The sequence below is a fragment of the Limulus polyphemus genome, unplaced genomic scaffold (genome assembly GCF_000517525.1).
Source record: "Limulus polyphemus unplaced genomic scaffold, Limulus_polyphemus-2.1.2 Scaffold4788, whole genome shotgun sequence".
NCBI classification, from domain to species: domain Eukaryota; kingdom Metazoa; phylum Arthropoda; class Merostomata; order Xiphosura; family Limulidae; genus Limulus; species Limulus polyphemus.
Genome location: NW_013670398.1, coordinates 5,244 through 18,025, shown reverse-complemented (window position 1 = coordinate 18,025; position 12,782 = coordinate 5,244). Strand labels below are relative to the sequence as shown.

The 12,782-nt window shown below is 32.9% G+C and overlaps 1 protein-coding gene across 1 annotated transcript in view; it reads left to right on the top strand.

The window, feature by feature from the left end:
* The window catches only part of LOC106471685 (short transient receptor potential channel 6-like), a gene marked incomplete at both ends in the record, with an annotated part of 24,185 nt that extends 16,815 nt beyond the window's left edge, over positions 1 to 7,370 (top strand). Inside the window, 2 exons of the mRNA XM_013932301.1 lie at positions 6,252 to 6,439; positions 7,197 to 7,370. Coding sequence (XP_013787755.1) covers positions 6,252 to 6,439; positions 7,197 to 7,370 — 362 coding nt within the window. The remainder of the gene's footprint in view (positions 1 to 6,251; positions 6,440 to 7,196) is intronic.
* Positions 7,371 to 12,782: the final 5,412 nt, after the last annotated feature.

Genomic DNA, 12,782 nt, shown 5'->3' with positions numbered 1-12,782 from the left:
AGCCCTTGTGTAGCTTTGTGCATAATTAAAAACAAACAAACCTTGATCTTCTTTGCTGTCTCAAATACATAAGCTCTAACAATGTGTATATAAAAAAGAGATGGGAGGGGAAAATATTTTCCATATATATATTTTTGGCTTTCAAAGTCTATTCGATTCATTTACATTTTTATAAGGAGTGTTACTTCTACATCTTGAAGTGCTTAACATTACTTTTTGAAATTGCTGTTGTTTCTAAGAGCAATATCAGAGGGCGTTAATACTAGTGGTCTTGCCGTCAACTTCTTAAGCAGTTCAAATGCTTCTGGTGAACTACAGTTCCAGCACGGCGTTTTTTTTCGGGAAATCCTTCAAATAAATTGTTTTTATACAAATATTGGGTATGCGTTTCCATAAATAAGTAATTATACCGAGAAATATGTCATTTCTATTGTACAGTATGTTGTAAATAGAGTACCGTCCCAGTTTTCTTTCATTCGAGTTAATTCCATTTTTAGTAAGAATATGTTCCATATGTATTTTTTCAGTGAATAAAACATCACACTTTTCAAATGTTTCTCTCAGTGTCCTCTGTTATGTACATCGTTTTACACATTCTTCTAATCAACGAATAATTTATATAGTTATCAACTCCTTCTATTTCTATATAAATATTTAACAACTGAATGAAACACCCCAGACTGATTCTATTCCATACAGTAGCCTTAAAAATCATTATCTCCTAGAACAAAATAATTTCAAAACGCAATTTCAAACCTTTCTCATCCTATTACTTGCATCTCTACAATTTTATTTTTTAAGTTACATCACATTTTGAAGTGTGAATGATAGTGTGATTAAGTCCTAATAATTTAATGTAAAATATCTTGCTTGTGAAATAAAATTTGGCATCAACATTATTAATGCCTGTTCTTTCGTCATTTCAAAAGTGAATGTTGAGCTTTACCTGCGTGTTTAGCTTTTCAAACGTACAGACATAATGGTTCGCAATATATATGAGATTATTATGCACAAAACGAATGAGTTTATTTCAAGTTTTAAATTTAGAATTTAAACACAGAATGGTGAATGCAACACTTACATAATAAAAACAAAAAATATACAATTTTCACTTAAAATTCACTTTTGAGTTTGTTTGTTGTTAAACACAAAACTACATAATGAGTGCTCTGTACACTGCGGATATCGAAACCCGGTTTTTAGCAATATTAGACATACCACTGAGCCACCAAGTAGGCTCAATTTTCGGATTTTCAATGAAGTGAAAATGCTGAACAAACTCTTTCAAATGCAATTAATTAGCAATACGATACTCTATTGCTTTTATTTATACACCAATTCAACACTCTTGTGTCATGGTGATCTCAGTAAGCTTTCATTCGTTTCAGTTTTGATCAACTTTGTCTTCCACTAGTAATAATTATCAGAAGCATTTTTTCCGTAAACTATAAATACTTGAAAATAGAGAGATGATTTCATTCTCTATTAGACACTCCGCTCTATGAATTTGAGTCGCTCCTGGTGCGATTATTGATGACAATACTCTGAGCTCGACACAGGGCTCCAGTGAGCTAATGTATTTATTTGAGTCGCTCCTGGTGCGATTATTGATGACAATACTCTGAGCTCGAAACAGGGATCCAGTGAGCTAATGTATTTCGATTGAGATTTCCGATCTATAAGGAAAACACAAAAATTCATAAAAGCTATCTAGTATTACCTGAGCACTAATATCTTAATTTCTATATATATCATTCAAGAACAATAAATAGTCATTGTATTGTTTTAATAAAACGAGTCTATCTTGCAGAGACTGAATAGTGATGACAGGACTGGTATAAAATATTATTTCGAACAGCTTTATTGGGCTTTGAATGTATTTATCATTTTCAAACACAGATCTATTTTGTTTCTAATGAATTTCAATCTTTGGTTGGAAATTTGAATCATTCTTATTCTCTTCAGTAAGTAGTTTTGCATCTGTCATGACCCTTGTAAACTTCTTATAATACCTAGAATATTCGAAAGAAATTTTGATTTTTTCCGTTAACATATTTACAAAAATAAGTTTAAGTTGGAGTTCTGTAGTGTTTTACAAAAGAATTAGAATATTCATGTCTTAGCTGTGGGAGTTTTAGCTTCACACATGACATCTGATGAGTGGCATGTCTTCTGCTTGACTATTAAAACATCATACACCTCTGATACTTAGTAATAGATATCATGCACAACTTCTAGTCTATTATTCCATCAAACGTTTGAGAGTGGGTTGACAATTAGCTTAGTTACAACTTTTTGAGAGGATCCAATCTTTATGTAGACCCAGATAAAAAATACACACATTTGTATCACTAAAAAAACACACATTTAAGACAAGTAAAGACAAGTGTCATTACAACTAAAGCGAGGGCGAAAGTATAACGTGGTACAAGAGCGATCTTGGATTTGGTGCCAGAGCTCAAGTCTGTTGCTTTTTGCCTTTCATATTTGCTCTGTTTTTGTTGAGTCTTTTCATCAGTGAATACCATAACATTCGCTCAGTTTCGACATTATTTGAATTTACAGTGACGAATCAAACAATCAGAATTATCTGTTCTTTGTGACTTATATCTGGAGTACAAACCTATGCAATAGAAGTATTTTGCATATTTTTCCAAGTTTATGATTTTATCAGCTAGCTGATGTATAGTTTCATTTTAAATTATTTTCATAGGATAATATTTCTTAGCCTCCTGCATTCTTATCCTTCTCAAATGTTCTTTCTTTACATCCTCAAACATACCAAAATCTCCAACAAACTTCCATTCTTGTGTTTGACTAGAAAGTCTGAAGTTATTCAACGTGGAAATTACTGCTGGGCTAAGTATCTTATGGTAGCTATAAGTCTCAGTAAAATACCTTGTCAATATATAATTATTTCTGTATATTCTTTGAGTCATTCATACTATTTTATCAGTCAAACCAAACCATACTGAACTCAAAAGTTTACAGCGGAAACAATACATAGCATCTCCTTTGACTGAATAAATGAGCCAAGGCCCCTATATTCTGCATTATTCAGATAATAGTTATATTTGGTTGAAGCAAATCGTCTCCCTATTTTATTTTTAACACCAGTATTTGTCTCAAGTGGTATATGATGTAATTTGGCAGCACAAAAGCTGTTGTAACTTCGATGACATCATCATTCATTTTTGTTAACAAGTTTCACTTTTTTTTGCTACTGTTTCAAAGTTAAATTCCTTATCTTCTGAAATTGTATTAGTACCCCTTGGTTTCTTACTAAAGTTTGTTTTTTCACATGTTCACATTATTTTGCATTTTAAAATTCTTTACTAAAAGTAACACACCACTTAAACCACAATTATTTATTATTGCAAATATCTTTGTTTAAATGGTATATGACTTTTATTAAAAAATAAATACTACAGGAAATTGAGTAAACCTCTTAAAATTATTGTTTACACATTTTTTTGATGGAACCTCTATGTTTCTTTTCTGACTTTTCCTTCGCTGCTGGTCTAGTATGAAGTGGTGGTTAGGGCACTCAGCTCGTAATATGAGGGTCGCGAGTTCGAATCTCATCTCTGAACATGCTCAATTTTTCAGCCATGGGGACATTATAGTGTGATGGTTAATCACATATCTCTTGCTAAGGATTAGCCCAAGATTTAGTGGTGGGTGGTGTTAACTATTTGCCTTCCCTCTCGTCTATCACTTCAAAATTAGGGATGGATAGTGCAGATAGACCTCGAAATTCAAAAACAAACAAACCTTTGCTGCCTTTCGTTTCTTGTTTTCATCACCAGACAGGTGATATTTACTGCCTTAACATTTTGTAATTAAACAATAATAACTAGAGTACTTAACGTCATTGAAAATACAATAAGTTATACACATTCTATTTTCTATCATGATTGACACAGCACTAACACAGAGGGAAGACTATCATCTACATCAGTCACTTATATTTATATAACAGATGAAAAGCACTTGTGGTACTCATGGACTCATCTAGATTTAGGACCTTCTAGTAAATGAGAGAAAGCTTTTTCTTAAATGCAATTTGTTTCTCTGTCCGCCTGATAGACACCTTACATGTTAGTCTTGATTTATCATATTCATTTTGTATTTGTTTTTTTTCCTCTCCTTTCATTTATATTTTCACCTTATTCCTTTGTTCTAAGTTTTCTCTGGTGTAGTAGTAGCCTGTACTATGAGTTTTTGGCTCATTTTAATTTAGAATCTAAGATAATATTTTTCTCTCCATAGTTTCCTGGTTGGGAACATAACACTGCTCAACCAAGTTTCTAGTTTTGTCTTTCCCTAGGGGCTAATTTATTTAGTTGAGTGTCTTGTCTGATTCTCTTGCGGAATAACAATATGCTTTTTAATTAACACGCCGAGTTAGTATTGTAAGCGAATCAGGCAATAGCTTCAGGTAGACCCTCCCATGATCTTCACTGCCCATTGGCCAACTGATCTAACTGTTTTCTTGTGTAAAAACTCGAGAGTTTATGTCCACATTTAAAATAATGTTGGGGTTTAGAAGAGCAGAGTTTTATCCAGATTTTCCATACAGTTTTCAAAGATTTTACCTAGGTTTACCAGAGACTTTACAAGATTCATTTTTCATGTTTTTACCAGGTTTTAATCAAAAATTGTCTTAGTACTTTAGGGGTGTTCTACAGTAATATTTTCCTGTTTGCATATGTTTACTGTTACTAACTTTTCGTGGGTTGTTTAAAGAGATTTTAGATTTGTGAGAGCTTCCCAGTGGCACAGTGGCACGTCTGCGGACTTATACCGCTAGAAACCAGTTTTCGATACCCGTGGTGGGCAGAGCACAGATAGCTCTTTGTGTAGCTTTGTGCTTAATATCAAACAAGACGGCTTGAATGGGTAATGAAGACAAGGTTTTGTCATCATCATCGTTGTACATTTGCTGTTATGTTAAACTTATATTAAAGTTTTTCTTCATTACCCATTCAAGCCGTTTCCAAACATTATTAACAACAAGATTTGTGAGAACTCTTAAACTTCTCGCCTTCCTCTGTGGTAGCAAGGTCAGTGTATTATTTTTGCATAGTTTTACTTTTTGAGAACATTGCAAGTTCTCCGGTGATTATAGCAATAAGTTATTTTTATTTGCACACGCGGGTGAATTTGCCCATAAGTTTAGTTTTTTTATTATGAGTGTAAGTTCACAGTAAGTTTGTTTAGCCTATCAAGCATTACTTCTTTTTTTTTTATATTAGAGTTGGCTCTATAGATTGACGTTAACTTAGGGATTTAGGGTAAGACTCAGTTGTATGTTAATCTAAGTTACAGGCGTAAGAAAACGTGCTATCAGAGGTTTTGATTTAATAAATTATTCAACAATAGCCTAACTATTCTTCTTTTTTTCTTTATACACCTACACAATCACTTGCCCTATTGTGATTTGTGGTATTACCTTAAGTTGTGTATTGTTGTTGTTCTGTAAACCGTGGTGACTTTTATTAAACATCTGTGTTCTGTGTGAAATCTGTGTCTCATTTTTTTAATTTCTTTGCCAAACCGCCGCATCCGTCGGGAAACACACGCACGCATACAAGATCCACGAACCTAGTTTCTCCGAACTTTGCCAGAAATCCTCGAGATACCGCACTTGTCATTGCACTCTATAGCTTGGCAAAACCAAAAGGCAAATTTACAATGTTATAAAAACCATAAAAATAAAAGTATTTCGCACTGATATGAAGATATATTAATAAACTTGTCCATTTGATTGTTTGTTTGAAGTTAAGCACAAAGCTACATAATGGGCTATATGTGCTATGCCCACCACGGGTATCGAAACCCGGTTTCTAGCGTTATAAGTCTGCATAGATACCGCTGTACATTTGATGGGAAAAAACTATATATGAATACATTTGGTCATATTTACAGCAATACTAATGTTAAGAGTTGTTGTATTAGTAACTATTTGTCTTAATATTGAAGGTACCAAACTGAACCTATGACTAATAAGTCAAAAGGAATCTAGTGTAGATAACTGAGAGACAAAGTTCTTCAACAGTGCTGAGAAATTTCTGAATGAAGAATATTCCTGATAGCCATTCAAATATCAGCTTAATCCATTTTCTAATGAAACTTGGACTCTCCGTTGATATCATGTTTACCGAATTTTGATTTTCAGCTTCACTGTAATATATTTTTAACCTTTAAGAATGACTTTAAAGGTATTTTTATAACTTTTATAATTTCAGGCTTATGCAAAGCATGTAAACGGGCGGTAAAAGATCAGTCACATGATTTAACTGTTTTTCGTCTCAACGTTTACCTCGCAATCTCAAACCCAGCATATATTTGTTTAACATCAGACGATCCTATTTTAACAGCTTTCGAATTAGACGACGAGCTTAAGTTGTGTGCTCAAATGAATGAAGAGTATAGGGTATTCTGTTTTTTTACTTATATGAACATAAAATTGCCAAATTAGTGTCTTGTCATAGAAAAATATTACCCGCCACTACCTTATTCACATATGATCGTCAACAATGCTTTATGTAAAATTAAGATTTCTTTACCTTAATCATGCTTAAATATAACAAACATAAAATTTTAATTTGACTACACTGTCATATTAGTTACATAACACTTAAGGTTTAAATTCTGAACTTAATTTAAAGAAAAAGTGATTCAGTATACTTTTTAACTTAATATTTTACCAATTGTGATTCTATTCTTTGCAGGTTTATATAGTAAATGTATTTATCTGTTTTTGTTATTGATTTCTTACTGTATATTATATGACACAATCTACCAAATGATCTTATTGCTATTAATATCAGTTAATGATTTCTGAATATCAAGACAAAATATAGAATTAAGTAATTTCAAGGGCTATTTTTATAATTTGGACAAAACCTGAATAACAAAATAAAATGCACTTACTTAAAAAGTTCTTGTGACAAATAACTGAATAATATCAGCCCCGCATAAATAATTTTACATTTTCTTGAAGTTACAAAAAATCTATAAAAGTTTCAAGTTTTAATCTAAAGTGTCATGTAAGGTGTCTTGGTGGAAGACTTGATAAATGCAGAGTGCTATTTATTAATTTATCTTTTGCAATTATTTCCATTTGCTTTATCCTAGCATACAATAAACGTTAACATATTTTAATAAATTTTCCTCATGGGTATGTGTAGGATGAGTATGAGAAAATGGCCTTAGACGCTAGAAAATTTGCTTTTGACCTTTTGTCCAACTGTCGTACCCTTTTTGAAGTCAATCTTGTTCTTCAACAGACGGATGGAATTGAGAATGTTGGACGTTTGAAATATCCAAGACTACAACTAGCTGTGGATTACAAGCAAAAGAGTGTACGTAATCTTCTTGTTATTTTTAATCTGTCTCATAATAAAAGTTAGTTTAAGCAGAAATAAAAATAATACACAAATATAAAAATATTTACCCACAAAAGCCACATCCTCAACTAAAAGCCAGATATAAATACAGCATTCACTTTTTATAATGTAATATTGAAGTTTTTAATACATTTATTTATACAAAATTATTAAAGCATAAGTTTTTTACTTATTATTTGTCATCAATATTTGATGGGAAAAAAAGCAGACTAGCCTCCACTTCTATGTGTATAAACATTTAAACTTTCTAATCCTGTTAATTTTCTTTTCTTTTTCCACTTTGTGCATTGTCAAAGCAGATTATATAGAGCATTAATTAAATTTTATAAGACCTATGTTTCTGGTTCCGTGTTGCTATGAAATTATTTTCTTTACTGTCAAGAACGCTTAGTTTTATGGCTATGGTTATGTGCTACTGACCGACAAACAATTTTTGTTGCAATAAGCCTCTGCGAATAATATCGGGGATAATCATAAACCAGAGATAACCTTTTCATTGAATTACCTTCAAGTAAGAAATAATAACAACATTAACTATAGCTGCATCAGAATAAGAATTGTAGGGACGATTTAAATTCCTGACGTTACTGCGTTAAATAAGATTCTAGAAATAAGTTTGCAGTTGTAAAAAATAACTTATTTAACTAACAAGACCAAACAACACAATTACACATGTATCTCCACGAAAAATAGAAAGCACTTTTTTCTATGTCTTGAGAGATTTGTACAAAGCAAAACATATAGAGAAAATTTGATATGTACTGAAAGAATCGCCCTCTATACATAATATCACATTTGTCACCCAGATCGCTTGGGCATCCCATATATAAAAATAAGGAGATGATATACTTTAGGCATTCCTGTACAACATATTAGTACAAGTCTAACACTGACATGATAATTATTCTTGACAATGCGTGAATAGTTCAAGAATAAGATTGCCACACATTCTAAAACCAGTTACCTGTATCTTATTTGTACTATACATGTGACAAATGCGTATAAATGTACAAAAAAAAGGGAAGGGAATTTTTACAAACAAAACATGATCACCTTTCTAGGTTGAGTTTATTACTAGGAGGCAATCCTTGGGATTTCACCGACAGGCACTGACCCCTCTTGTAGAAATTGGCTGCCTTACAAAAATAGAAGCTAGTTCCTTTACCAATGTTATTATTGATCCTCTGGCTATATACTGTCCTACTGATTCATCATGTGTATATGATGAAAGGTGACTATCCACTATGTTCTTTAGATAGGTTTTGACAAGTTTTTCTATTTCACCCTTTCACATATCTCCACATTTTCGGCCTGACTGATTTCCACAGATCCCTGTGGTGCCAGAAGTTTGCTCTACATAAGGAAATCTATGAATTACCACAGTGTGGCTATATGGCTCCTGTTCACCCATGACTGTCTCCTGAGATGCTTTTTATGCAATTCCCTGCATGATTGATATCTTCAGGGTCATTGTGGAGGTGGAATACCCCAAACCAACTGAGCAGTAGCTCGATTATAGAATGCATTGTCTTTACATTGCAAGATTCTAGTGAATGATTCTGCTTGAAAGTGTTGTTGGTATTCTGTAGTGTTGCTAAGGCTTGCGAGATGTAACAGGGTTTTGATGAGGATGACTAAAGTACATCTTGTGACTAGTCTTAACCATATGTTTTGTATCTTTACAAGCTGATCTACCTGTGTAGTACTCATATCGGTCAACAATAGTGCATAATTCTGGATGGGGTGAATAAGACTGATAGATATTATGCAGGTGACACTCTTCAGATTTCTCTTCTTCTGCAACTTTTGGTGCGCAAATGCCTTTGGTAGATAATGGCTGGATAATGGCCTTTGATAGATCTTTTTATCGTGCTGCTAATGTGGCTGGTAATGTTGAGTTGTCTAACAAAAGTTACCTTCAGGTACTTCAGTGTGTCTTCCAGAGGTATACAAAAGCTTGTAAAGGATAATGATGGTTTGCTCTTATCAGGATGTCTGTTGTTAAGTGAGTAGAACATGGCTATGGTATTAGTGATGATCATCCCTCTGTCATTGTACCATTTAATACTACTACTAAGGGGTAGTTGCATGATGCTTTTGATTTCTTTTTTGTTAGAGCCTATACAGTACATCAGAATATCACCAGCAAAAGTAAACATATGGCATCTTGTTGGACTGTCGAAGTGGCTAGATCCATTGTGTAGATGTTGAAGAGAACTGGCGAAAGTGGGGATCCTTAAGGCAGTCTAGTGTTGATGGTGATCCAGTATGATCGCTAATTTCTATGCTTCATGATGCTTCTTGTGTTAGTTAGTCCATGTACGACCATACTGACGCTTACTCTGAGCATTTTGTCAACAAAAATGGGCAGCTGGACTCTATCGTAGACATCTTACAGATATAAAACTACAAGAAAGGTGTTTTTGACCAGCGGATTCAGCAGCATTAATCCATTTAATTTTCCACTGTGACAATCATTAGATTGCAGTAGTGATAAAATCTGATAGATAGTCCTTCTAACTATATCTTTCTCTGGGATATTAACAATAATGTTATGTGGGATGATCATACAATGACCTTTAAAACTGAGGTGTTCCTTCATGAATTTGGGCTTTAAACTTAAAGGAAAAGAAATACATACCACATACGCATATACGTTTAAGTAGACCAAATACATTTGAAAGTTCTTTGGAGTTGCAACATGCGATGTAAGAGCTAGGTGATTGAATATAGTTGATGTTATTCTAGTTTTTCAGCCACCTTTTTCATGAAAACAGCTGTTGATTCTGAGATGTGTATAGAAGTTTCTGAGCTTTCATCAACTCCACAGCCTTGCTTATTATCTTGTTTAATGCTAGCAGTAGATAATTCCAGCATCATTCCAATACTTTTGGAGAGACCAGATATATACTTACCATATCATAGTTACAGCCTTCATTTTGAAGATTAGAGCATTGCTCTCAATTGGCTTGGGGTGTAATTATTTCAGCCTGTTGCTACACGAGTTTTTTTACTATGCTGGAGAATATAGTTCAATGTTGTATTTTTGTCTTTAAGTCATTTAAAAATATTGCTTTATGAATATCTTTCTTCGGAAAAGACTGTGACATATACCCCGCTCCATAAGTCTTCCATATTACAGTATACATTGTTTGTGAATATGGCATGAATCGGATATAAGTGTTACTCATGTCACCAATAAAGTCGCAGATCACACCTGTGGCAACATATAACTGCATTGTAATTTTTTTACAAATAATATATATATATATATATAAATTCTTCTTTTTGCCAATTGTCGAAATAAATGGCTTTTACTTATATTTCTTAATAGTATAAATATATACTATGTTGTTGTTGGGCCTAGGATTCCTCTACAGTAGGTTTCTGTGACTTGTTAGCGATAAATTCCACGACGAATAAACACCACACACTTTACTTGTTTTGAATTAATATATATATTCGGAACAAGTTAAACGTATGTACAATAAAGTGTTCACACTATAGAGAATATAAGTATATCGTAAACGTTATATCAGTATATGTATAGTTCTCCTCTTCTTGTCAAAAGTCCACTTACGCCTGTTCAATTACTTTAGAATTGCAGTTGACAAGCCGAACTATTAACTATGAACTATTGCAATATTAGTCTGGTGTGATTCACTTACTAGTGTGGTCTTCTTTCCTCTGAAGATCTCATGTTCCTTTTATCAAAGTGCACTCAGGCTGATTCAATTACTTTAGAATTTCGCTTTGACGGAATAAACTTATTTTTTTCTTATTTCCTTTTCCACTGTTAGTTTCACTCTAATATATATATTAAACGTTAGGCCTATTACTTTTACGTTACTTAACTTCACACTATCTATATTTTCTTTACTTTTATCTGTCTGCTTCCCGCTTGTCTCACGCTATTTATATCTTTATTACATAGTCATCTGGCCACCTTCTATATTCTCGACACCAATTAGTTATTAACAAAACCTTTTACAATCGTCTGCTTTTAACTCTTATTATAACAAAACTTAAAAATGATAAAATATTCACTCACAAATATAAATTAATCACTAATATTTAAACCAAACAGTCTTTTATATCATGACATGCATTAGTATAAGTAAATCAATCTCATAAAGTGCATTTATTCTTTGAATCTATTTGTTTCTCTTCTTAGAGATCTGAGGAAGTGGTTTAAATGAACAATTCTGCAATAAAATATGTCTGTTTTCTCACATGTGATGTTCCTCAGCATTGATAATGAGCACGTTTATATTTTGGTTTCTTAACCATAGAACATTCAATAATGGAACAATTTAGAATTTTTCTGAATTCAGCTTCCACTTCACAAAAAATTTGTACATGATTAGTTTAGGGTATGATCTCATAAACAAGTACGCAAGTGCTGTAGCTAAAATGACATTGGTAAAAATAAATCTGTCTGAAACTTCTGGCAAAGCATTAAATTATGCACAATTCACTCAAGCTTCAGATAATGTACTGCTTGTCAAAACTTTTAGAATAGTTTTTACAATTTTAAGTCACGTAACACACACAAGAAGATTAGATAGAACAATACGTTGTGGCATCTGAGAAAGTATAATGTTTGCTTCTTTTAGTGACTAAGAAAGAAAATTTAGTCTTAAGATGTTTGAATTTATTTTAGTATGTGGTTTTTCAATGCGTCTATAAACTTTCACATATAGAGAAATCCCCTTTATACAGAAGGTTGAGGATGATATATTTTACAGTCCATATTACCAAATCCAGTAACATTATACCTGACAGACCGTACATCCTTACAATAGCCATGCAGTATAGTATCCTTTTGAAAATGCTTCTTTGTGAGAGTGTCATGTCCAAAGCAACCCATTCCTCCATGTAGGATTTTCATAATTGATCTAATATTCGGATACAATGCTTTTCTAGTTCTTGTTTTAACACACCAGTCGCACAGAAATCTATAGGTACTGTATTCATCGACTTAACTTGTATCTCGTTGTGCAAAATAGTATGAGTACCTGTTTCATTCTCCAACTGCTTGAGGTATTCCAATGTTAAACGGGAGGTTTGAATAGAAACATTATTTTGGTGAACACATAACCTGTTGACCTCGTTTTCAGATGTAAATCCAATTTTATTTACATGGATGGCTTTTGTCATCGAGTTTTGTTTTTGTGGGTTCTCACCTGTTACAAGATGCCACACTTTATTTACTACGGTTTCGATAAACCCTGTTTCTGTCTCTCTCTAGACAGTAATCATGTATAAGATTAATCCGTATTCGTTTTCTAAAGCCATTAAGTGCAAGGGATGTCCTCTGTCTTTGAAATTTAAAATCCCGATCTGAAGAAATATTTTGATCTAAGT